The sequence below is a fragment of the Medicago truncatula genome, chromosome 4 (assembly GCF_003473485.1).
Source record: "Medicago truncatula cultivar Jemalong A17 chromosome 4, MtrunA17r5.0-ANR, whole genome shotgun sequence".
NCBI lineage: Eukaryota > Viridiplantae > Streptophyta > Magnoliopsida > Fabales > Fabaceae > Medicago > Medicago truncatula.
Window position 1 is genome coordinate 8,030,054 of NC_053045.1, and position 27,620 is coordinate 8,057,673.

Consider the following 27,620-nt stretch of genomic DNA (forward strand, 5'->3'; position numbering starts at 1 on the left):
CGGGAAGCTGGGTTCTATGGTTGTTGAAGGCTGGAACATGTGAGAAGATCTTGACTAGCTGGTGGATAATATGTCTGAGATCAAGGCTGTGGTTTTGGATGCAGAGGAGCAGCAAAGATGCTCTTGATGATGCTGATGACTTGCTCGATGACTTCAACACCGAAGACTTGAGGCGACAAGTGATGACCAGTAACAAGAAGGCTAAAAAGTTTCACATCTTCTTCTCATCATCCAACCAACTTCTCTTTTCTTACAAAATGGTTCAGAAAATTAATGAACTTAGTAAGAGAATTGAGGCCCTTAATGTTGGTAAGAGAATTTTTAATTTTACAAATCGCACTCCTGAGCAACGAGTTTTGAAACAAAGAGAAACTCACTCTTTTATTCGCGAGGAATAAGTTATTGGAAGAGATGAGGAGAAGAAAGAGTTGATAGAGTTGTTGTTTAACACCGGCAACAATCACTACACCATTTATCCTTTTTAACAACAATCAAAAAATGTTGTCAGAACTATGAAAAACGTCCCCTAAAGGTATAGGGGACGTTTTCTGGGCGACTCCTATACGAGCGTCGCCTATAGTCTATGGGGACGTTTTTTCATGTTCTTTGGGCACAGTTTTTGAAAACGTCGTCTAAACCTTAGGAATAGGAGACGATTTTTTGGGGATTCTGAGGGGACGTTTTTAAATGTTCCCATAGGTTGCTTCAGTTAATAATCGTTGCCTTAAACTTGAATATTTAAGAAATCATAAAAACGTCCCCATAGCTTACAGGCAACATTTTTAAAGTGTCCATGTAAAATTTTAGAATTTTCCAATTATTTTAGAAATGTAACTATAGCTTAAAGGCAATATTTGAATTTCAATTATAACTCAAACAAGATCGAATTTAACAATACAACCACAAAAGATGTAATATAATAACATAGTTCAAACATTAATTCAAGACATAAAAGTAATCAAAATGTCAAACATTACTTGATAAGTTTAATGCTTCGACATATAAGCCTAGTAAAATAACAAAACTATAGTTCAGACAAGTTTAGTAGTTTAACTACAATCCAAAATGTGGCTTAACTACAATCCAAAAAATAACAAAACTCCAGAATTCACAAAGCTCCCTAAAATGAGCTATTGGCATCTTTGGAGGACGATGTTTAAGTCTTTCGGTCATGTTGGGATACTTAAGAAAATGATTCTTCTTAATCTTGTGTTTATATCTTCTCCATGCATCTCTAACAGTAGTCTCAACCAAATCTCGTGCTTCAACCGACAAGATAAACTTCTGCTAAAAAAAAAGTATAAGAGAACACAAGATTAATAAATTAAAGACTATAATAATTATACATTCAAATTCACAGATACACCCACATACATTAGCATATCTCCATACACGGTTTTTATTTTTTTCAGGTATTCCTAACCAGTTGGTATATTTTAGAGGACAAAATGTTGAGTTCCTAGCCAATGTTACCAGGAAGAGGCTCAAGTCAGATACTACTTTTTTAGTGGGACCGATAGGCTGATCAACATCATTATAGGTCACTTCTACTCGCTCTTCAAAAGTTCTTGCATGAATCTTTTTGCACAAAGTTCTCCCACGAGTTTTTCTTTGAGATATTCCTACAATTTTATAAAGTAATTAACATGACAAAACAATATCACATGTTGGTTACCAATATATAAAGAATACATGAAATCATTATTATGAAATACAAAACTAATTACCTTGTTCTTCGTCTCTATTTGTGTTTTCCTCTTCTTCATTGACTACCGGTTCTCTCGAATCTTCCACTCTATTTTTGCCAGACAGTGGCTGATTTTTACTAGAGCTAGGGTGATGGTTGCTTCCCGGTTTTTCTCCATTGTTTGACTAAAGATATTAGCAATAATTTAAGGGAAAAGTAAATTTAACTCCCTTTAGGTTTCACTAAAAGACACTCAGAAAAAATGCAGCATATATACAACAGTCCGCAAAACTCAGCAGAAATGTAGTTGACGACAGTCAGCAACTGCCGTCCAAACCGCAAAACACAAAAAAAACACAACATATGCTGAGGTATGCCAAGCATAAATAAGAAGTATAGAGGAGTAGACATTTTAGAGGAAAATCACCAGAAGTAATATACATAACTCAAATAACAAAACTTACGTTGTACAACTTTGTCACCATGTTCATAATATTTCATTGCTTGAGGTTGCGAGAGTTTGGCTTTCTTTAATTTCTTTGTGATTGCATCTTTGTCCAAATCGCCACCAACCTTTTGAACTCTTTCTTGCTGAGTTCCTTTGCTTTTTGGTGTTTCTAAATTTAGTCAAAATTCATCAAAAGATATTAGCAATAATTTAAAATAATATACATAACTCAAATAACAAAACTTACGATGTACAACTTCTTTGTCACGATGTGCACCATCTTTCATTGCTTGAGGTCGCGAGAGTTTGGCTTTATCAATTTCTTTGTCATTGCATCTTTGTACAAATTACCATCAACCTTTTGAACTTGTTCTTGCTGGGTTCCTTTTTTTGGTGTTTCTAAATTTTGTGAAAACTCATAAAAAAAATATTAGGAACAAATATATATGAAAGAAATCCAAAACATAGATGTTACATATGTAATTTTATAAAATCAAAATCATGAGACAAGAAAAGATTTACCGTCTACAACTTCTACAATCCCTTGAGGCACTTCTCTTTGTTTCCCTGCAGCCTCTCATGCAACTAGGAAACAATAATGTTAGGCCAACTAAAACAAACAAAACCAAGACCACAACAATCCAGTTTAAATGTCCAAGAAAAAGCTCCCAAAAATCAGTCCAGCTACCACTAACCCCACCACTTAAAAACTGCCTAATCAGTACTAGAATCATCAGTGGTTTCATCGTCACTTTCAAGACTTGTGTCACTGTGATCACTTTCAATTGCTTTTTGCTTGTGGAGTTCTGACAAAGGCATTTCAAAGATATCATCTGGTACATCTTTCCTAACCAAATCCACTTCACAATCATCCTTTAAAATATCAAGATTTGTTGGAATATCATATTCTTGGCCATCTGAACTCAATCATTCTCCCATGTCAAATGAAATAAAAGTTTACTATAAGCTTATTATTAGTTTATTACCGTAAGCCTGTAAGGGAATAACTACAATAAGGCATTATAAACCTAATAAATGCATCATAAAAGTATTTTAACTAAACATAAGATTATATATCTTTATACTAACAATTTAGAGTTCTTAGAAATAACCTATTTCAAATTCCTTTCCTTTAAGGATGTCCACCTCATCAAAAGCCTACTTGGCATATGTTCCCAAAATTCCTCCTAATTTTTAATACAAGCTTAATAATTTTAATTATTATTAAAAACCGTTTTTTATTTAACATTAAATTGTACATAAAGTAAATAGTTAGTTACAATCAGATAATGATTAATATAATTACTGTTTCGATTAAAATTTATATTTTACAATAAAAATTTGAACGTTACAAATCAAATAATTATTAATCTAATTAGTATTCAATTAACATTTATATGTAACATTAAAAATTTGGTTGGTTACAAAATTATAATAAATAAATTGAATAAATTATATTTTGAATTTTGGGACGTTACACTAAGGCATTAACCTACTAATTAAAAAATTAATTGTACTAATTAGTTTTTAAGGTTATATAATTAATTTTTGTTTGTTACAAAACTATATTACATAATTATTTATAAGATATTATTAAATATTAAATTAAATTTCAAATGTTATGAAGTTAATTTTTTGTACGTTACATGAAATATAATTTAATCGTTTAATGCACGTTTTATAATATTAAAGACGTTGATAATATTAATTTTAAAACGGTCAAATTGATAATTAATTTATATTAACCGTTATGGTACTATTTTTCTATATAAATAGTAGAGTTTTTGGGTATGAGTACACAACAATCACAAAATATAGTTCTTCGTTTTCTGTTCTCTGGTGCTCTGATATCTATATTCTAAACTATTTCTGTAATTTTTCTATTGTAAAGGAAAATGTCTATGAAACACGACTTCGTCTCTAATGTTTCGCCAAAAAAACAATTATGGACATGCTTGTGAGGGTTGTTCGTGTTTGGTTTGTTCAAGACTACAAAAATAAAAAACTATCATTTTCCATGGAGTTAGTTCTAATGGATCGAAAGATACCTTTTTCATATCGTTTTTTTTTTTTTTAGTATTTTTTTGTTTAAAGTATAATGTTCTCATCTTTTTTATCTAGGGTGATCGAATTGGTGCGTCTACACGAAGAACATTGATCTACAAGTCCAAGGAGCAACTCCAAGAGGGAATGGTGTTCACGATTTCCTCATTTGATGTTGCTAGCAACAGTGGTTCGTATCGACCATCACGCAATGAATACAAACTGAATTTCACAATCAACACAAAAGTCAAACTATCTAAAACTGTTTTGGTCCCAACAAACGTGTATTCGTTTACACCTGCATCTGATGTTTTCAATGAATCTTACGACAACAACTTCTTGGTAGGTAAGTGACTATAATTTTCTTCATGTAGATTTTTTAAAATATTATTTTTGCTTACAAAAATAACACAATAATTTATATATTGAATTAATAAAATGTTTTGTTTAATATGATTCAATTGTATGTTATATTCTTTTAATAATAAATAGTAATTTGATCGTTATTTTAATGTGTGTTATATATGTAGATGTAATTGGAGTCATGACTGGAGTTGGAGTTGAAAGAGAGTACGAAAGTGATGGTGTAAAAACTAAAATGAATGTCATTGAATTGGATTCAAATGGGTAGGTTTGATTTTTGTTTGTTTTTGTAATTGTAATTTTTCAAGACCTGTATTATAGTATTTTTATTAATATTTCTATAATCTTTGACAATTTTAAATAGGTATCGTTTTAAATGTACTCTTTTTGGAGAGTATGTTGAGGAGCTGAGCTCTTTAATCTCAAAATGCTGTTGTAGCCATTATGTTGGCAAAAGTTAAATTGTTTCAAGGTAATAATTTATGACTAGCAATTGTGCTTGTTTGTTTATATGAATATATATACTTGATTCATATACTTTTGAATCTTAATAATAGGAAAACCAGCATTGCAAAATGCATTTTCTTCCACTAGAATCACATTCAATTCTAAAATTGGTGAAACAAGGAACTAAGGAAAAGATATATATATTTTTTTTAATATAACATTTTTTTTAAGTTATAATATTATTGATTGATACTTTTTATTATAGCTTTCTTAGTGCAAATACAAATTCTCCTGCATCGGGATTGATCCAATTACCAAATTTATCTCACATACCTGTAAATGAAGAGTTTCTCTTACTTACTCCTAGGACCACTATTGAGGAGTTAAATAATGTAAATAAGGTTTTTTTTTTATTACAGGTCTATTTTGGTAAAGTTTGTATACTTTTTGGTATAATGTTATTTTGTATGGTGATGCAGGGCACCTCTTTTATTGTCTTGGGAATTTCAATTTTCAATTGAACAAATCGTTTTCGTTGCATGTATTGACACTTCAATAAAAATAAAAAAAAATTAGTTTCCATATTTTCAATTTACAATTTACTTATGTCTTAAACTTTACACAAATTCTAAAGTAAATACAAAAATTAAGTTTCCCTAAGTGTGAATAATTAGCGATAACCTATTATATTAAAAATATTTTTGTGTTTTAAACTTATTTTTTGTTCACAAATATAAAAACCAAACATAATTTGTTAATGCTTTTTTTTATATTCAAAATTTAACATAAAAATTCTTTTTTTTTTAATGAAATAAAAAATATACATATATTTATGAGGTAAATTTTATTCAAAAATGTGCTTATTTTGATAAATTAAAAAAATAATGTCAATGAATATTATTTGAAACCAAGAAAAATAATAGATGTAACTAAAATTTTGAATGTAGGTTTTTTTTTAATTTATAATTGCGATTATAGAGATCATTGTGATTAAGTAAAAAATTAATATTTTTATTAAGAGTGAAAAATTAAAACATAGGTAATCATATCCATTTGATATATTGAATGACTGACAGACCAAAGTTAATACAAACTCTTACTAATTAGTTAATTTTTTAGAAATATATTAATTATTTAGAGTGTTTTTATCTTTTGGGTTTAATTGTACTTTTGTTGATTATTTTATCACTCTCACAAAAATAGTTATCTATAAAATTTAACTTTTTGATCTCAATAAATGATTATTTATTGTTCAATTTTAAATACGAAGATAAAATATCACATAACGCCAAAATTATGGATGAAAAGAAACAAAAACAATGATATTTAAAAAATCTGTTAAAATTTAAATTATATTAAAAAAATTTAAATAAAATGTATCCCGTGCTTGGCACGGGGCGTTACACTAGTTATATACATTTTAGAGTTTTTTTAAATCGACAATTAAAAGGATAAATTCAAATGAAACCAACATACCTGTAACTATTAAAAAAAATATTTGGTGTTCTAATTTTGTTGAAAATAAATGATAGTTTTTTATCCAGAAGTCCTAGCTCAACTGGCAAAATGCCAAAATTGTTAGGCCGGATGCCATGACCGGGGTTCGAACCCCGGTACCTCCACTTGTGTGTGTGAGTTTATAATGGCTTTGCCATTTCGTCTATCTACCAAAAAAAAAAATGATAGCTTTTTATTTAAAAATAAGTTGAATATGTTTTTTGATTAGTACCAAATCTTATTTTTATAAATTATTATATTGTTGGTGATGATAGTGACAGAGCAATCTTTTTCTTTGTTTGGTGGCTGTGGTTTGAACCACAAACCTTACATATATTAATGCATTATCAATATCAGCTGAGATACGCTCATGAGAACATAGATAAAGCAATCTACTTCGAACATGAATGGCTTTTTTTTATAATAAAAATCTACCCATTTTACAATTATTATTTCTTTTTTAACTAAAAAGACATTCGTTCTCACCTTTCGTTGTATTATTTTATCTCTCCTCAAAAAGAAAAACACAAACTCTATCTACTTTAAACCTACACTCTTTCAACGCCATCATTATTACGGTTTGTGATTTTTTTTTTTTTTTTGGTCAGGTAGCCTAATGGTTGGAGCTCACGCATTTTAAATGTGGAGAAGTGGAGTGTCCGGGGTTCGAACCCTGACCCCTGCATATAAAATACATTTGTCCCTACCAACTGAGCAAAGCTCACGGGGACCCGGTTTGTGATTTTTATTAGCCCTATTCTTAATTATTTTTTCTCAAAAGCTCTATTCTTATTTTTATAAAGGGTTAAATAAGTAAATAGCTCCTCTAAATATACCAACATTTAATTTTAATTACCTTAAAATATTTTTTAGGCTTTTGGTTCATCTAAAATTTTTCATTTATGAAATTAGTCTTTACTCTAGTGTAATACTTAATGTAGAGCAGAGACTAATTTCATAAATAAAAAATTTTAAAGACCCAAAATCTAAAGAATATTTTAGAGAAACTACCATTAAAATTTGGTATATTTATGAGGATTATTTATTTATTTAACCCTTTTATAATTATGATATTGATGATTTAAACAAAGCAATAATCAATACATATGATTGTTTGTAAAAAAAATCAATATATATGTTTATAGAGACTTCCAATGTGAGTGTCCTCTCTCTTTTTTATTTTAAATTAAAAAAAATCCAACAAAGCAATAAAAAATAAAAATCCCTGTTTTAGTAGGAGTATTGTTTTTATTTTATTTTTAAGATTATCACCATTTGCTTAAAAAAAAATTACCTATTCCACCGTTTCTTGCCATTCTTTCATCATCTCTAAAAAAACACAAACTCTCTCTCTACTTCCTTCTACAAATCCCAGCGGCAGGACTCACTTTGTCTCTCTAGAGTTTCAGTTGGCAGTGAAATAAGCACAATCTTCCTCCTCTCCTTCTAATCGTAGCTGTTTTTTCCAACTTCTGCCTCCGATACTCCGTTCTCGAGTGCTAACAACCTCCAATCATCCATTGAGCATTGGATCTATGATCCTCATCACGAAAAATCGTCGATTAAGTTGGATTATTTTGAGCTCTGACCACGTACCCATCAACCACCGCGCCGGAATTGGTCGCTCGATGGCGCCTCCGTGGGTATGAATTTTTTTATGAAATTCTTGTATTATTCTTTTTCTATTTAAGTTATTAAATTAATTTTAAATTTTCTACTAACTGATTTTTTCTTGGTTGAGCTCAAGAATGACAAAATGAAAGCTATTGAAACTAAATTACTGACTACTTGTTAGATTTTTAGATATTAGATTAGATTGTAATATACCCTAATCTCACCACTTTGTTATTTTTTAAAGGGTTAATAGGCCTTTACCTCCTGTAAATTGGGTCACTTTTGGTTTTGCCTCCTGTAAAAAACTTTATAAATTTTTTTTTTTTGTTTTGGAAAACTCCCTTAGACCAACTGACTGTGCATTTTTGCTGATGTGGCGCGTTGACTGTATAATTATTTTCATGGGGTACAAGTGACATTTATGATTTTTTTTTACAAATAAAAAATTCTTAAAAAATTTAAAAAAACGAAAAAATATTATAAAAAATAAAATAAATTCTGGAAAAATAAAAATATTAATAAAAATGATTAAAAAAACGAAAATAATTATGGAAAAATAAATAAAAATCTGGAAAATTTTAAAAATTCTAGTAAAATTTAATAAAAAAATCTGGAAAAATAAAAAAAATTTATCAAAATTTTCAAAAAAATTATTTAAAAAAATCTGAATTAAATTAAAATTATAAAAAAAATTAATATATATCGAAATTCTATTCTTCATGATCTAATGTTATGTTTTTTTAATTATGAATATACTTTCCAATATTTTTATTTTCTGTATAAAAAATAAAAAAAATAAACTTTTTAATTTCGAAAGAAGAAACTGAACTTTCATTTTTAATTCTATTCTTATTAGATTCATAAATTTTGAAATATTTTAAGTTGCTGAATTTTTATTTTTTTATAAAATAAAACTTCTTAATTTCGAAAAAAAAAATATGAATTTTTTTTATTTTTCCAGAATTTTTAAATTTTTCCTCTATTGAAAATTATATGGAAATATGAATTTTTTGAAATATATTAATTTTTCCAGATATTATTTTATTAAATTTTCTATATTTTTTTCATTTTACCAGATTTTTTAAATTATTCCAGTATTTTTTTTACTAAATTTTCTATATTTTTTCATTATTTTTCATTTACCAGATTTTTATTAATTTTTCCATAATTATTTTCGTTTTTTAATCATTTTTATTAATATTTTTATTTTTCTAGAATTTATTTCATTTTTTTATAATATTTTTTCGTTTTTTTTAATTTTTTTAATTTTTTAAAAAAAATAATCATTAATGCCACGTGTACCCCATAAAAAAATTATACAGTCAGCGTGCCACGTCATCCAAAAAGGGTGACGCAGCATGCCACATCAGCAAAAATGCACAATTAGCTAGTCTAGGGGGGTTTTCCAAAACAAAAAGTTTTTACAAGGACCGAATCCAAATTTTTTTTTTTACAGGGGGCAAAACCAAAAGTAAATATTACAGGGAGTTAAAGGAGTTAAAGCCCTGTTAACCCTTTTTTAAATAATGAAGTTTAATTTATTGATAAGGGAATTAATCAAGAGAATTAGTAATCGAAAAAGAAAATACTAAACAAAACACATCCCAATTTTGTGCTTCTTGCCCATTACTTAATTATATGCATCGCAACACATTATGAGTATCTTTGGCTCACTCATTAATAGAAAATGTTTATTTGATACCAAGTCAAAATACTTTTGATTAGCTTATAAATATTTTTACTGAAAATAGTGTTTTATTACTAACTCTTGTATCCTCATATACTTTTTTGTGTATGCATATACAGTTTTAAGCTAGCTCTCTACACTTGTTTGAATATGAGCACCTGATTTAAATCTAACTAACCATATTTAATTTAATTTAATTGATTAGATGCTTGTGGAAGGTAAATAAACACAATTCAAAACAGTTTAGGATTGACCCTCCATCACTTTTATATTACATATGAATCAAGTTTTATTGCATTGAAATGAGCAGAAATGTGAAAATACCTTCAGGCTTTTGCTAAAACACCTGTTAACAACCTAAATTATTTTTGTTGGAATTTCAAAAGGGTTTAATTGGTTCATCGAATTGGTATCTCTCTCTCAAGTTCCAAATCCAACCAAAAGATATAGAAAGGGCATTCGACTTCAAGGTTTTTTTTCTTCTGCCATAAACCAACTACAGACTAACAAATATATTCATGTATGCTTCTTTTATGGCATTCAACTGTGTTAAAAAGTGTGCGTATGTATTATTGCTTAAAATCATTGTTTATTTGAGTAGGTGATGAAGAGATACAACATTATTTATAATCAATGTTGATTTAATATTTTTTTTCTCTAACTCATTACCAAACCCTGTAAAGTTACTTCTCAACTTTTAAAATAAATAAAATGATATTATGCTTAAAAATCATTCTTTTTGCTCAGATTGCATAAAAAAACATAAAAAGTCACAAATTTTCTTTATTCTCTTTAATACATTTGTCCGTTAACTTGCATTTTGTACAGTTGAGCAAAAATATTGCTTCCTTAGTAGAATCTTTGGTATTTGAAGACCAAAGACTTCCTATAGTATCTAGTGATTAAAATTTCAAAACCTTGATTACTTCAGGTCCATCGGTGATACGAAATTATGGGTAGGTTATTATGATATATGCAGCTATGAAGGATTCTATTGTGAAAACCCACCAGGTAACAAATTCGCTATTGCTTAAGCCTCAATTGATTTCAATAGTTTCCAACTAAATGCTCCTACCCTTGATGGTTTTATTAATAAACTTCCTGATGTTACTCTTATTTTATCCATGCAAATACCACCAATTTCATTGGCACAATCACATCTCAAATCACCAAACTTCCTTATCTTTATGAACAATTTCAATAGTTGTTATGGGCATGAACTCTTATCTTGCACATATACAATTTAAAAAGAAACAATTTTCATTTGCTAAATTTCAGCCTGAATTCATTGTAGGTTTATATTTTAAAGCTTGTTGATGAACGCAATGCTATTTTTGAAAATGTTGGGATTTGAGAATGTGGCGAAGAATGAAAGGAACAAAGGATTTTAGAATAGTAATGATGAACAAAAACATTAAGTTTTCATTTTCTATCCAATACTTCTTTTTCTGATGTATGATAAGAAAAACCAACTCTTTCTATAAACATAGAGAAAGAAAAAAGTTAGTTTTTTTGAATATGTGTGAAGAATACATAAGATTTATACCATTTTCAATACAATAATGAATCTAAGGTAATAGAAATATGCAACCTTTTCCTTGCTTTGAAAACCAAAATTCTGGATATATTCTAGGTCTATGCTTATAGTATATTCCATTCTAGGCTCAGCTAACCCTCCAATGGAGATGCCATCAACTCATTATATTTCTACAAAGCTTCAATTAATGTCTGGATAATAAACACAACAACTTGATTATTGTAATATATAAGTATCTAAAATAAAAATGGATCAACACAATAGCTTAATTACATAAATATGCACCTGTCATTGTTGTAGTGACTGACTGTTGGCTGCTTAAATAAAATAACATTCTTGATTAATATACGTTTTCTTCTTTCTTTATTGGACAGATTGCATAAAAAATATTGCTTTGAAGAAAGAGAAAAGGATGGAGAAGAGATAAAAAAATTGGTATCTGTCATATTTGGAATGGAAAAGAGAAACTCACCACAAATGCAGCTGTCAATGCTTGAAGCAAAGCTTCTTCCTCTTACTGCATTTACTTGGCATCACCTAGGGGCCAAAATCAAGTAAGAACCGTCTTGTGTATCACTGCATATCTGAGCAATGTTAGTGGAGACAAATATTGAAATTAAAATGCATGGATCATCAATACAGCATGTTGATTATAATTTTTCAATTTCTTAAAAATCATAACTTTTTTGATTTGTTGAATGATCTGACTTTAGAACTCTTTTCGTAGGTCTTCATTGTTGCTAGTGTTGTATCCTCCAGTCTGTTGTTGCTGGTTGTTGAATCCTATAGGGTGGACAGAAAGAAGATGGAAGAAATTGGATGGATAAAGCTTTTGGTTTTTATCATCCAATATACCTGCATATGCATACTCAGTTTTAGAGCATGAAGAACCTATATATTAATAAGCATTTGAAATGTATAAACATAAGAAATGCATAAAAATGGAGAAGGATAAACACTTGCAGATTCACTTATCAAGTAGAGTATGAAGAACTTTGAAAATGGCAAATGAATGAGCAATGCACAACGTGAGAAATGAGGGATGAGCAACATCTATTTATAGCATTTTACTTACAAATGGTCTTAATGTGATTTGACAAAAAAAGTCTTTGACAATATCAGATTAGGTGGTTACTTGCATCACAATCAATGAAGAATCCCATGTGATGATACTAATGCAGCCAACATCTATTTCCCCGTTTGAATATAATATGATTTCACCCCTTTAATGAAATCATATTATATTTTTAAAAAAAACATAATAAATTGTCTTTTGACCTTTAAAAAAAAACAATTATAGAGAGGTAAACGGCCTTCACATCATACCTCCAATATATTCAAATGGGGAAAAATCCAAAATAAAATGGCACAAAAGTCAATCCACCAAAACTTGAGAATCTACAGTGGACGATTTTTTCACGTCTTGATAAGAGTATGGATATCATATCTCTATAACTCTATAAGGATTCATGATTGTTAATATCTAATTTCAATGGTTTGGAAACTAAATTGATGGTTATTTGTTAAAAAGATGTACTGCGTGGAGGCATTATTCTAAATCCATTTAATAGTAAATGCTTTTTGCATAGGTCTCACATCTTATGTTAGTTCACCATTGTTCTAAATTTGTGACCCCATGACCCATAATATGTTATCTTGTTATAAAACTCGTGGTTCTCATTGAAAAATAATATATTATATTTCGCACATACAGTTTCTATCAATTATTGCTACTGCCAGCATGTTGCTTTTGTCTATCAATTATTGCTCCTTGAATTATTGCTATTGCATATTCTGTTTTATTGTTATTATTTGTCATAAATAAAATAAAATAAATACACAAGTTCTTGAATATCACTTTTCCTTTAAAAAAATCAGACACTTTGTAAACTATATCATATCTCTTTAACTTTTGCAACGACACCCTCACAAATTGTACTGTGTGAATTCAATCTATCAAAAGCCATTGCTCCTTATCCACTTGAGAGAAAAAAATGGCTGAAGGACTTCTGTTTAACATGATTGATAAGCTGATCGGGAAGCTGGGTTCTATGGTTGTTGAAGGCTGGAACATGAGAGATGATCTTCAAAAGCTGGTGGAGAATATGTCTGAGATCAAGGCTGTGGTTTTGGATGCAGAGGAGCAGCAAGGAACCAACAACCATCAAGTTCAACTGTGGTTGGAAAAGCTGAAAGATGCTCTTGATGATGCCGATAACTTGCTTGATGACTTCAACACCGAAGACTTGAGGCGACAAGTGATGACCTGTAACAAGAAGGCTAAAAAGTTTCACATCTTCTTCTCATCATCCAACCAGCTTCTCTTTTCTTACAAAATGGTTCAGATAATTAAGGAACTTAGTAAGAGAATTGAGGCCCTTAATGTTGGTAAAAGAAGTTTTAACTTTACAAATCGCACTCCTGAGCAACGAGTTTTGAAACAACGAGAAACTCACTCCTTTATTCGTGCAGAAGAAGTTATTGGAAGAGAGGAGGAGAAGAAAGAGTTGATAGAGTTGTTGTTTAACACTAGCAACAATGTGACAGAGAATGTTTCAGTTATTTCTATAATTGGAATTGGAGGACTTGGAAAGACTGCACTTGCTCAATTTGTATACAATGACAAGAAAGTGCAAGAACATTTTGAGTTTAAAAAATGGGTTTGTGTTTCTGATGATTTTGATGTAAAAGGTATTGCTGCAAAGATCACAGAATCTCAAACTAATGTTGAGATGGATAAAGTTCAATTGGAACTCCGTGAAAAAGTTGAAGGAAGAAGATATTTGCTTGTCTTGGATGACAATTGGAATGAGGATCGTAATCTTTGGCTTGAATTGATGACACTGCTGAAAGATGGCGCAGAAGGAAGTAAAATAATTATCACCGCAAGAAGTGAGATGGTTGCCAAGGCAAGTGGTTCTTCTTTCACCTTGTTTTTACAGGGTCTCGGTGAAAAACAATCTTGGACATTATTTAGTCAATTAGCTTTTGAGAATGAGAGAGAACTAGAGAATGAGGAATTGGTGTCAATTGGCAAGGAAATTGTGAAGAAATGTTCAGGGGTTCCTCTCGCCATCAGAAGCATTGGAAGCTTAATGTATTCCATGCAGAAGGAGGATTGGTCAACATTCAAGAACAAAGATCTTATGCAAATTGATGAACAAGGTGATAAAATTTTACAGCTTATCAAACTAAGTTATGATCATCTACCATTTCATTTGAAAAAGTGCTTTGCTTTTTGTTCATTGTTTCCAAAAGACTATTTCATTCATAAAACAACATTGATTCGACTTTGGATTGCACAAGGGTTTGTTCAGTCATCATCAGATGAAAGTACAAGTTTAGAAGATATTGGTGATAAGTACTTCATGGATTTAGTTCATAAATCTTTCTTTCAAAATATCACCAAACATGTTTTCTATGGTGAGAATGAAATGTTCCAAATGCATGATATTGTGCATGATCTGGCAACTTTTGTTTCAAGAGATGACTATCTTTTAGTTAATAAAAAGGGGCAGCATATTGACAAACAACCTCGTCATGTCTCTTTTGGCTTTCAATTGGATTCTTCCTGGCAAGTTCCAACTTCTCTTCTCAATGCTTACAAATTAAGGACATTTCTATTACCAATGAATAATTATCATGAAGGTTCAATAGAATTGTCTGCTTGTAATTCCATCCTGGCAAGTTCTAGACGATTTCGTGTGCTGAATCTTAGCTTAATGTATTCAACGAATATTCCATCTTGTATTGGTAGAATGAAACAGCTAAGGTATCTTGATCTTTCTTGTTGTTTTAAGGTTGAAGAGCTCCCAAGGTCTATAACTGAATTAGTTAACTTGGAGACTCTTTTACTCAATAGGTGTTCTAAATTGAGAGAGTTGCCCAAAGATCTTTGGAAGTTGGTAATTCTTAGACATCTTGAGTTGGATGATTGTGATAACTTAACTTCTATGCCACTTGGAATAGGAAAGATGACTAATCTTCAAACACTGACACACTTTGTGTTAGATACAACTTCTAAAGACAGTGCTAAAACTAGTGAGCTAGGAGGATTACATAATTTGAGGGGACGACTCGAGATAAAAGGCTTGGAACATCTGAGGCCTTGTCCAACAGAAGCTAAGCATATGAATTTAATAGGGAAGTCACATCTTGATTGGTTATCATTGAAATGGAATGAACAGACTGTTGGTGATGGCAATGAGTTTGAAAAAGATGATATAATTCTACATGACATTCTGCACTCCAATATCAAGGACTTGGAAATAAGTGGATTCGGTGGTGTGAAATTGTCTAATTCAGCCAATTTATATACAAATTTGGTTGAATTGAAGTTATCCGATTGCACAAGATTACAATATTTTAAACTCTCAATGTTGCATGTCAAACGCCTTAACATGTATAATTTGCCTTGTCTGGAGTACATAGTGAATGATAACAATAGTGATAACTCATCATCATTTTGTGCGTCACTCACATATATAGTTCTCTTTCAGTTAACTAATCTTAAAGGATGGTGTAAGTGTAGCGAAGAAGAAATCTCAAGGGGTTGTTGTCATCAGTTTCAGAGTCTTGAAACCTTAATGATTAATGATTGTTATAAGCTAGTTTCAATTCCACAACACACATATATCAGGGAAGTAGATCTTTGTAGAGTATCTTCAGATATATTACAGCAAGTAGTCAATCATTCCAAACTAGAGGATCTACAGATAGAATCCATACTCAATTTGAAATCTCTCAGTGGAGTCTTTCAACATCTAAGTACACTGTCTGAATTGTGTATCGTCAATTGCGAGGAGTTTGATCCGTGCAATGATGAAGATGGTTGTTACAGCATGAAATGGAAAGAATTCACGAACCTCAAAGTATTGGTATTCAATACAATCCCAAAAATGAAATATTTACCAGAGGGGCTTCAACACATTACCACTTTACAGACTCTAAGCATTATACGTTGTGTGAATCTTACATCTATACCTGAATGGGTAACATCACTGCAAGTATTTTACATCAAAGATTGCCCGAATGTGGAAAATCAATAAGGTAAATAAATTGTTTTGAATATATTAATACTATCATATCAAGACTGTATGTTTAGCTTTTGACACTTGTTTTGTCATGTCTTTCTTAGGCTGCTGAGTTGTCCTTTTTTCAATGATGATAGAAGGATTATAACTACTCAAGTCAAAGCCCCTACGCAAGCATAATCAGTGTAAGTTCTCTTAAATTTCTCATATTTGTTTTATAATTATAAAGTATTATTTATGTTGTTGTTCATCATCCATAATAATATACTATGTTTATTTTTGTTGGCAGATTGATATTTTGCTGATTCCAAGTCTCATTTCAAGCGTGTTTCTCAGAATCAGAACGTGTCTTTACATTTTAGTGTCTTTAGTTTGTTAAAATAGTTTGGGATTTTAAAATGATTGTTTTATTTTCGACAGAAAAAAATGATTGTTTGTGATATTGTATTGTTCAACTCACTTTTTTTGTGTTTAATTTACTTAAAGGATTCATAATTGTTTCGGTGAAAGGGTGAATCACAATTTTTGTTTATGAAAAGTTTAGGGAAAGATTATTGTTTATTAAAATGATACCAATGACCATTTTGTGACTGAGAAGATTTGATCGCTCGAGGTTACAAGACGGAACTATGTGTTGAGTTTTTGTGGATTGATTATGATTAAAAGTGAATTTAAGATAAATTGATTGTGTTTGGACATAATCATGTAAAAATGATTTGCACAATAAATATGCGTGTTAAATTCAATTTTAGACTCAATTCTGGATGCAAAATCAGTTTGTTTATTTAAAAGTTGTGCTAAGTTGTATATGTTGGTGAATTCTTTTAATTTAATTACATATTACTAGTAGGTGGGTCGGTCACATTAAGTTGTTGATTATCCATTAAGTTTTAGAATGAGTTTTCTTATCTTTTGTGCAGTTTATACAACCGTGAAGAGTAGTTTATGCAATGGTATCTTGTGTAATTTATACAATGTTTTCAAAATCCATTAATTTGGCTGCAAGTTGTATTTGGGAAAGAATTTGAGGGTTTAAGTTCTATAAATTTCTGTTATAACAAATCAGTTGTTTCTTTCTTTCTCTTTATGTGTCTATATGGCTATTAAGAAAACGGAGATTGTGTTTGTTGGGAATATCTTAGTAAGTTGTGTATAATGTGCTATAATAATTTGAGAGAAAATTTAGGAAGTAAATAAAAGCATTTTGAAACAAAATAACATGTTGTTGATTGTATAATCAGAACCATATTTCGTATTATATAATACAAACTGTTTCAGAGTTGAGCAAACTGCTTAAAATGATTTCATATATTTGTGAATTTAACAAACTTTCATTATATAATATAATATAAAAGATAATGAACTTACAATTATATCAAAAACCATTATGAAGTTGTCAATGATATGTCAGTAGGATTCCATGTCTTTTATTTTTCATTATATAAAATAATTACAAAGTCCAAGACTTTCATCTTTTTCAAATTAGACTCCATGTCCAACATTTTTCTCATCAATAACCTTCTCTTTAGATAAGGTTGTCAACAAATACAAATCTTCATCTCCTACTACCTTATAACCTACGGCATATATCCACCTGCTTCGACTAATCTAGTAGGTCGCTTGCTACCTCCTAGGACCAGAAGTACCCATCCCAACCCAGTGGATTCAAACCAAATCATACCATATGATGATGGCTATCATTCCTTTGCCTCTTCATTTTTATTCATTTTGGTTGAACCACTTTTTATTAATGTCATATGAATCAAATCAAACAGAATGTTTTCATCCTCCCAAAAAAATTTGTTTCATTTTTGGTACTTAATGGACATAATTTCGATATTGATATGGTCTAGACATTTCTTGAACATAATATGGACTTTCATGGATTGCATATAATAGATGGATATAACTTGATCAAATATTGAATATAAAAATGGTCATAATCTTGATATTAACATGAACATAAATTGATCATTAGGGATTAAAAACCAAATAATTTTTTTTTGATAAGATGAAAACATCCTATTTTATTTTTTTAAGGAATAAAATCAAAATTTACTATATCTTTAGAAACGAAAAACTTATTTCACTTAATTACTTTTGATTAGATGTTCAATTTTATCTCTTCAATTATAATGAATGAAATACCTTCAGCTTGTTTGAGTTAAAAACACTAGGTGCCAAAACACCAACCATCACTTCATGCATTATACAGTGCCGATTAATTCTACAACAAAATAATATTCAGCATGCTTTCTATACACAATTCCATAAATGAAACAATACAATAAAAATGAAAAACATTATGCATCCTACCACACCTTATTCACTTCCCTTCCTAACTTTTTTTACATGAAGCCATTGAATGTCTAATAAACAAATCATAAAGTCCATTGTATGAGACTATATTATATTACAAAACAATCCAATATGTAGTGACAATTCTAGAAAAAATAAGAATAGTTAACAACTGAAGCCATGGCACACAGAAAGAACAATAATGAGAATCAATGCAATTATGATAGCAAGAACTATGAGCTTTATCTTCATGTTTTGATACCACATCTTTCTTCTCAACTGGGTTCCCTGCTGCCTGAAATCTTGTGCCTGCAAATGAATACCATTTCAATTGACATTCCAATTCACAATCTCATACAATATCCAAAATTAATGGACAAATTAAGTAGCATCATGCAAAGTTTTAGCCTAGATAATAAATAACTGATAAAAAAATCAACCCAATACTGCTAGAGTGTCAAGATTTTATTTAACTGGAATTATTGGACTTGGTTGCATCTGATCTAACAACAAAGTAATATAAGCTAAGCTCGAATCCCAGTGATCTCTAAGGATCAACAAGAAAACTAGATGTGAGAATTTGGGAGCAACCCGATGATCTAGGACGACAAAGAGATTTGGACACATTGGGATATGAATAACATGTCTTATAAATAACATTGACTATGTTCATAGTCGATGTAAACTAACCACTTATACTTGAACCAACAAGTACGTCATTCGAGTTTAACTCCAGAACTAAATATTGATATGCATGAGATTAATTAACTATGCGTACTTAAATACAAACTCTACTCCAGAATCATCTCCTAATTCAATTTACATATATAAAAATGTTGGTTTGGCTCAATAGTGACTAAAAACAAACAACAAAATTAAGAATCTAACCTGAGAGCGAAGGTTCTCAGTTTTATCCACCAAAATCTCAATCTTATTAATTAACGATGTTGTTCCTGAAGTTCAATAACTCCAAACCAGGTACTCACAAATTACTAATCGAACAAAAATATTTAATTAGGAGATCCAGTTATATATTATTTTATGTAACACAACAATTTTATAATTTTATTAATTTAATAACGAATATGGATTTATGTGAGTCCGAAAACTTAAAAAAAGTTAATTTTATTTTATATGTGTTAATATTTTTACTAAATCCCATTAATTTTATCTGTATGTGCATCTATAAATTTACAAGTATTTATAATATGGTTTATTTTATTATATTCGTGTGTATTTATTAAGATATTCGTCACATACCAATCCGTGATAAAATTTATTTGTAGATATCATACATAGAATTTGTTGATCTTCTTGAATATGTCTCTAATCCGGGCAACGCCGGGTAAATACACTAGTATATGTCAAAAAAAAGGGAAAAAAAAGCATAAGTGTACAAAATATTGTCAAAAAAAAGGCAACATGATAGCGATGCATTTTTTTAGTATTAAATAAAGTATACAAAATATTGTATAAAAAAAAGGCATAAGTGTACAAAATATTGTCAAATAAAAAGGCAAGAGGATATGAATGAAATTGATGTGATGCATATTTTTAGATGGAATTTGTTAGGTTAAATTACTGCTAACCTACTTCAGCATTTTAGAGGGAAATTATTAGGTTAAGTTGCTGCAGACCTAATAAAATTGATAAACAAGGATGTGTGTTTACCTAAGAATCAAAATACAAATATATATGTAATTGATTAATTGTCATTTTTTTATGATCAATGGTGCTTTTTTTTTTTTTTTTTGAGAGAGATGATCAATGGTGCTTATATTTATATATTGTGTATTTAGATACTTAATTTAAGATTTAATTTTTTATTAAAGTATCCCAATGCCGTATTTTAAATTTTATATCTTCTCGTATCGTCGTATCGGTATTGTATTGTATCGTATTTGTATCTTATAGAATATATGGACTTCGTAGGTTTGGCTTGAGAACAATTTTTTTTTACCAATTTTGCAGAAACACTGTATCTATCAATTATTGCTCTATTTTTTATATTGCTCCTTGAATTATTGCTATCGTCAGTACTGGTGTGTTGTTTCTGTCAACCAGTTATTGCTCCTTGAATTATTGCTATTGCTAGTACAAATGTGTTGTCTGCCTAATATCAGTTTTTGCTGCTTGAATTATTATTATTTACTAGTACTAGTATGTTGTTTTCATCTACTTCTTCCGTCACGAAATAAATGATTTTGTTTGATTATGTCACTTCTTGATCATATTTTTCTATTAGTATAAAATTAAATGATAATATATAAGGTATTATTAAAAAAAATTGAAGGAAGGTATTATTAAATTTGTTTAGATGAGTACTTTTAACACTATGAAGAAAAAATTGACACTACCAAAAAAAGATAAATACTTTTAAAATATCAAATTTTTATAATTTTTTTTTAATATATGTGCATGGATATGTATATAACAGTAAAAAAAAAAAAAAAAAAGTCATTTATTTTGGTAGGGATGGTGTATTAGTTATTGCTCCATGAATTCTGTTTCATCGTTATTATTTATCAAAAATAAAATAAAAAATACACAACTTACGATTGATTCTTAAATATCACATTTGCTTTTAAAAAATCAGATGCCTTGTAAGTAAACTACTATATCATATCATATCATATCTTTTTAACTCTACCAAATTGTACTGTGTGAATTCAATCTATCATAAGCCTGTACTCCTTATCCACTTGTGAGAAAAATGGCTGAAGGTATTCTGTTCAACATGATTGAGAAGCTGATCGGGAAGCTAGGTTCAGTGGTTGTTCAATGCTGGAACATGAGAGATGATCTTGACAAGCTGGTGGAGAATATGTCTGAGATCAAGGCTGTGGTTTTGGATGCAGAAGAGCAGCAGGGCACCAACAACCATCAAGTTCAACTATGGCTGGAAAATCTCAAAGATGCTTTTGATGATGCCGATGACTTTCTCGATTACTTCAACACGGAAGAACTGAGGCGACAAGTGATGACCAATCACAAGAAAGCTAAAAAGGTCCGCATCTTCTTCTCATCATCCAACCAGCTTCTCTTTTCTTACAAAATGGTTCAGAAAATTAAGGAACTTAGTAAGAGAATTGAGGCCCTTAATGTTGATAAGAGAGTCTTTAATTTTACAAATCGCGCACCTGAGCAACGAGTTTTGAGAGAAAGAGAAACTCACTCCTTTATTAGTGCAGAAGATGTTATTGGAAGAGATGAGGAAAAGAAAGAGTTGATAGAGTTGTTGTTTAACACTAGCAACAATGTGAAAGAGAATGTTTCAGTTATTTCTATAATTGGAATTGGAGGACTTGGAAAGACTGCACTTGCTCAATTTGTATACAATGACAAGAAAGTGCAAGAACATTTTGAGTTTAAAAAATGGGTTTGTGTTTCTGATGATTTTGATGTAAAAGGTATTGCTGCAAAGATCATAAAATCTAACACTACAGCTGAGATGGAAGAAGTGCAATTGGAACTCCGCAATAAAGTTAAAGGCAAAAGATATTTGCTTGTCTTGGATGACAATTGGAATGAGAACCGTAATCTTTGGCTTGAATTGATGATACTGCTGAAAGACGGCGCAGAAGGAAGTAAAATAATTATCACCGCAAGAAGTGAGATGGTTGCCAAGGCAAGTGGTTCATCTTCTATCTTGTTTTTGAAGGGTCTCAGTGAAAAACAATCTTGGACATTATTTAGTCAATTAGCTTTTGAGAATGACAGAGAACTAGAGAATGAGGAATTGGTGTCAATTGGCAAGGAAATTGTGAAAAAATGTGCGGGTGTTCCTCTCGCCATCAGAAGCATTGGAAGCTTAATGTATTTCAAGGAGAAGGAGGATTGGTCAACATTCAAGAACAAAGATCTTATGCAAATTGATGAACAAGGTGATAAAATTTTACAGCTTATCAAACTAAGTTATGATCATCTACCATTTCATTTGAAAAAGTGCTTTGCTTTTTGTTCTTTGTTTCCAAAAGACTATTTCATTCCAAAAACAACATTGATTCGACTTTGGATTGCACAAGGGTTTGTTCAGTCATCAGATGATGAAAGTACAAGTTTAGAAGATATTGGTCATATGTACTTCATGGATTTAGTTTATAAATCTTTCTTTCAAAATATCACCGAAGATAACTTTTATGGTAGTGTGAGCTGCCAAATGCATGATATTATGCATGATCTGGCAAGTGTTATTTCAAGAAATGATTGTCTTTTAGTTAATAAAAAGGGGCAGCATATTGATAAACAACCTCGTCATGTCTCTTTTGGTTTTCAATTGAATCATTCCTGGCAAGTTCCAACTTCTCTTCTCAATGCTTACAAATTAAGGACATTTCTATTACCATTAAAGTGGGTTAATTCAATGAATGGTTGTGATAGATGTTCAATAGAATTGTGTGCTTGTAATTCCATCCTGGCAAGTTCTAGACGATTTCGTGTGCTGAATCTTAGCTTCCTGAATTTAACGAATATTCCATCTTGTATTGGTAGAATGAAACAGCTAAGGTATCTTGATCTTTCTTGTTGTTTTATGGTTGAAGAGCTCCCAAGGTCTATAACTGAATTAGTTAACTTGGAGACTCTTTTACTCAATAGGTGTTCTAAATTGAGAGAGTTGCCCAAAGATCTTTGGAAGTTAGTAAGTCTTAGACATCTTGAGTTGGATTATTGTCATAACTTAACTTCTATGCCACGTGGAATAGGAAAGATGACTAATCTTCAAACACTGACACAGTTTGTGTTAGATACAACTTCTAAAGATAGTGCTAAAACTAGTGAGCTAGGAGGATTACATAACTTGAGGGGACTACTCGAGATAACTGGCTTGGAACATTTGAGGCATTGTCCAACAGAAGCTAAGCCTATGAATTTAAGAGGGAAGTCACATCTTGATTGGTTGGCATTGAATTGGAAGGAAGACAATGTTGGTGATGCCAATGAGTTAGAAAAAGATGAAATAATTCTACAAGACATACTTCTGCACTCCAATATCAAGACCTTAATAATAAGTGGATTCGGTGGTGTGAAATTGTCTAATTCAGTCAATTTACTAACAAATTTGGTTGATTTAAACTTATACAATTGCACAAGATTGCAATATATCCAACTCGCACCATTGCATGTCAAAGACCTCTACATGAGAAATTTGCCTTGCCTGGAGTACATAGTGAATGATAGCAATAGTGATAACTCATCATCATCTTGTGCGTCACTCACAGATATAGTTCTCATTCTGTTAACAAATCTTAAAGGATGGTGTAAGTGTAGCGAAGAAGAAATCTCAAGGGGTTGTTGTCATCAGTTTCAGAGTCTTAAAAGATTATCAATTTCTGGTTGTTGTAATCTAGTTTCAATTCCACAACACAAACATATCAGGGAAGTAATTCTTAGAGAGGTCAGAGAGACGATATTACAGCAAGCAGTCAATCATTCCAAAGTAGAGTATCTTCAGATAAATTCCATACTCAATCTTAAATCTCTCTGTGGAGTCTTTCAACATCTAAGTACACTGTATGAATTGTATATCACCAATTGCAAGGAATTTGATCCGTGCAATGATGAAGATGGTTGTTACAGCATGAAATGGAAAGAACTCTCGAACCTCAAAATGTTGACTTTCAAAGATATCCCAAAAATGAAATATTTACCTGAGGGGCTTCAACACATTACCACTTTACAAACTCTAAGGATATGGAGTTGTGAGAATCTTACATCTATACCTGAATGGGTAAAATCACTGCAAGTATTTGACATCGAAGGTGGAAAATCAATAAGGTAAATAAATTGTTTTGAATATATTAATACTATCATATCAAGACTGTATGTTTAGCTTTTGACACTTGTTTTGTCATGTCTTTCTTAGGCTGCTGAGTTGTCCTTTTTTCAATGATGATAGAAGGATTATAACTACTCAAGTCAAAGCCCCTACACAAGCATAATAAGTGTAAGTTCTCTTAAATTTCTCATATTTGTTTTATAATTATAAATTATTATTTATGTTGTTTTTCATCATCCATAATAATTTACTATGTTTATTTTTGTTGGCAGATTGATACTTTTGCTGATTGCAAGTCTCATCTCAGGCGTGTTTCTCAGAATCAGAACGTGTCTTTACATTTTAGTTTGTCTATAATTTGTTAAAATAGTTTGGGATTTTAAAATGATTGTATTATTTTCGACAGAAAAAAATGATTGTTTGTGATATTGTATTGTTCAAATCACTTTTTTTGTGTTTAATTTACTTAAAGGATTCATAATTGTTTCGATGAAAGGGTGAATCACCATTTTTGTTTATGGAAAGTTTAGGGAAAGATTATTGTTTATTAAAATGATACCAATGACCATTTTGTGAGTGAGAAGATTTGACCGCTCGAGGTTACAAGACGGAACTATGTGTTGAGTTTTTGTGGATTGATTATGATTAAAAGTGAATTGAAAATAAATTGATTGTGTTTGGTCATAATCATGTAAAAATGATTTGCACAATAAATATGCGTGTTAAATTTAATTTTAGACTCAAGGATGCAAAATCAGTTTGTTTAGTTGTTGTTGATTATCCATTAAGTTTTAGGAAGTTCTGGACTTTAGGAAGTAAATAAAAGCATTTTGAAACAAAATAACATGTAGTAGTTGGTCATTCTTTATGAAGGAAATTTTCAGTTTAGCAAGGGCCAATTATGTATTGCGATGTATTTTATCTGTGGAAAATAGTTAAGCTATTATTTTTTTCACTCTATTGGTTTTTCACGCGTCTTATTTTTTTTCTTTTCAAAATATAATTTAATCTGATTGTATAATCAGAACCATATTTCGTATTATATAATCCAAACTGTTTCAGAGTTGAGCAAACTGTTTAAAATGATTTCATGTATTTGTGGATTTAACAAACTTTATTATATAATATAATATAAAAGATAATGAACTTACAATTATATCAAAAAAAACCATTATGTAGTTGTCAATGATATGTCGGTAGGATTCCATGTCTTTTATTTTTCATTATATAAAACAATTATCAAGTCCAAGACTTTCATCTTTTTCAATCTAGACTCCATGTCCAACATTTTTGTCATCAACAACCTTCTCTTTAGATAAGGTTTTCAACAAATACAAATCTTCATCTCCTACTACTTTATAACCTACGACATATATCCACCTGCTTCGACTAATCTAGTAGGTCGCTTGCTACCTCCGAGGACCAGATGTACCCATCCCAACCCAATGGATTCAAACCAAATCATACCATATGATGGCTATCATTCTTTTGCCTCTTCATTTTGGTTAAACCACTTTTTATTAATGTCATATGAATCAAATCAAACAGAATACTTTCATCCTCCCAAATAAATTTGTTTCATTTTTGGTACTTAATGGACATAATTTCGATATCGATATAGTCTAGACATTTCTTGAACATAATAATATGGACTTTAAAGGATTGCATATAATAGATGGATATAACTTGATCAAATATTGAATATAAAAATGGTCATAATCTTGATATTAATATGAACATAAATTGATCATTAGGGATTAAAAACCAAATAATTTTTTTTGATAAGATGAAAACATTCCATTTTATTTTTTTAAGGAATAAAATCAAAATTTACTATATCTTTAGAAACGAAAAACTTATTTCACTTAATTACTTTTGATTAGATTTTCAATTTTATCTCTTCAATTATAATGAATGAAATACCTTCAGCTTGTTTGAGTTAAAAACACTAGGTGCCAAAACACCAACCATCACTTCATCCATTATACAGTGCCGATTAATTCTACAATAAAATAATATTCAGCATGCTTTCTATACACAATTCCATAAATGAAACAATACAGTTTATAGAGTAGGAACAATAAAAATGATAAACATTATGCATCCTACCACACCTTATTCACTTCCCTTCCTAACTTTTTTTTACATGAAGCCATTGAATATCTAATAAACAAATCATAAACTTCATTGTATGAGACTATATTATATTACAAAACAATCCAATATGTAGTGACAATTCTAGAAAAAATAAGAATAGTTAACAACTGAAGCCATGGCACACAGAAAGAACAATAATGAGAATCAATGCAATTATGATAGCAAGAACTATGAGCTTTATCTTCATGTTTTGATACCACATCTTTCTTCTCAACTGGGTTCCCTGCTGCCTGAAATCTTGTGCCTGCAAATGAATACCATTTCAATTGACATTCCAATTCACAATCTCATACAATATCCAAAATTAATGGACAAATTAAGTAGCATCATGCAAAGTTTTAGCCTAGATAATAAATAACTGATAAAAAATCAACCCAATACTGCTAGAGTGTCAAGATTTTATTTAACTGGAATTATTGGACTTGGTTGCATCTGATCTAAAAACAAAGTAATATAAGCTAAGCTCGAATCCCAATGATCTCTAAGGATCAACAAGAAAACTAGATGTGAGAATTTGGGAGCAACCCGATGATCTAGGACGACCAAGAGATTTGGACACATTGGGATATGAATAACATGTCTTATAAATAACATTGACTATGTTCATAGTCGATGTAAACTAACTACTTATACTTGAACCAACAAGTATGTCATTCGACTTCAACTCCAGAACTAAATATTTATATGCATGAGATTAATTAACTATGCGTACTTAAATACAAACTCTACTCCATAATCATCTCCTAATTCAATTTATATATAGGGTTAATAGTGTTTTTGGCCCCTGTAATATAGTGCACTTTTGGTTTTAGCCCCTGTAAAAAAAAAAATTTAGATTCCACCCTTGAAAAATGAAGATTCTTCAGGATTGGCCCCTCACCCCAATGACTCAGCAGAATCTCCTACGTGGCGCTGATGTGGATATTTCTTTTTATTTTTCATTATTTTTTCATTGGCCACATGTACAATTCATTTAACACATCATATTTAATTAAAAAAAAAACCCAAAAAATAAAATATAATTAAAAAAATC

At 30.2% G+C, this 27,620-nt stretch overlaps 4 protein-coding genes and 2 long non-coding RNA genes across 8 annotated transcripts in view; 2 read left to right on the forward strand and 4 right to left on the reverse strand.

The window, feature by feature from the left end:
- LOC11414308 (vesicle-associated membrane protein 722) overlaps positions 1–27,620 on the reverse strand; it is a 51,406-nt gene that overhangs the window by 19,752 nt on the left and 4,034 nt on the right. The window contains exon 5 of one of the 2 annotated variants that reach the window (XM_003604942.4): positions 26,431–26,831. The exons of the other annotated variant lie outside the window; for it this stretch is intronic. Coding sequence (XP_003604990.1) covers positions 26,688–26,831 — 144 coding nt within the window. The 3' untranslated portion in view covers positions 26,431–26,687. Of the gene's footprint in view, positions 1–26,430; positions 26,832–27,620 lie in introns of those variants that run through there. 2 annotated transcript variants of the gene reach the window in all.
- LOC112421089 (uncharacterized) lies at positions 954–2,786 on the reverse strand. The gene is made up of 5 exons (XM_039833106.1): positions 2,658–2,786; positions 2,383–2,534; positions 2,152–2,304; positions 1,728–1,859; positions 954–1,622 (listed from the first exon to the last, which is right to left on the reverse strand). The coding sequence occupies exons 2-5, from the start codon at positions 2,420–2,422 to the stop codon at positions 1,288–1,290; spliced, it is 660 nt and encodes a 219-aa protein (XP_039689040.1). The 5' UTR covers positions 2,423–2,534; positions 2,658–2,786; the 3' UTR covers positions 954–1,287.
- LOC11419275 (putative disease resistance protein RGA1) lies at positions 7,585–17,037 on the forward strand. 2 transcript variants are annotated; one of them, XM_039833104.1, is made up of 4 exons: positions 7,585–8,128; positions 12,051–16,372; positions 16,461–16,541; positions 16,646–17,037. In XM_039833104.1, the coding sequence occupies exon 2, from the start codon at positions 13,318–13,320 to the stop codon at positions 16,369–16,371; it is 3,054 nt and encodes a 1,017-aa protein (XP_039689038.1). In that variant the 5' UTR covers positions 7,585–8,128; positions 12,051–13,317; the 3' UTR covers position 16,372; positions 16,461–16,541; positions 16,646–17,037. The 2 variants fall into 2 exon arrangements, 1 of the variants encoding a protein (XP_039689038.1); XR_005645723.1 differs by lacking the exons at positions 12,051–16,372; positions 16,461–16,541; positions 16,646–17,037 and adding exons at positions 10,718–10,797; positions 11,698–11,835 and having other exon boundaries at positions 7,776–8,128.
- LOC112421096 (uncharacterized) lies at positions 11,274–11,934 on the reverse strand. The gene is made up of 3 exons (XR_003011071.2): positions 11,796–11,934; positions 11,609–11,637; positions 11,274–11,514 (listed from the first exon to the last, which is right to left on the reverse strand). It is a non-coding gene; the product is annotated as an uncharacterized lncRNA (long non-coding RNA).
- Positions 18,813–19,587, reverse strand: LOC11412623 (uncharacterized). The gene is made up of 2 exons (XR_003011070.2): positions 19,543–19,587; positions 18,813–18,963 (listed from the first exon to the last, which is right to left on the reverse strand). It is a non-coding gene; the product is annotated as an uncharacterized lncRNA (long non-coding RNA).
- LOC11419276 (putative disease resistance protein RGA1) lies at positions 21,244–24,983 on the forward strand. The gene is made up of 3 exons (XM_003604941.4): positions 21,244–24,429; positions 24,518–24,598; positions 24,703–24,983. Exons 1-2 carry the CDS (start codon positions 21,368–21,370, stop codon positions 24,591–24,593), a joined length of 3,138 nt encoding a protein of 1,045 aa, XP_003604989.1. The 5' UTR covers positions 21,244–21,367; the 3' UTR covers positions 24,594–24,598; positions 24,703–24,983.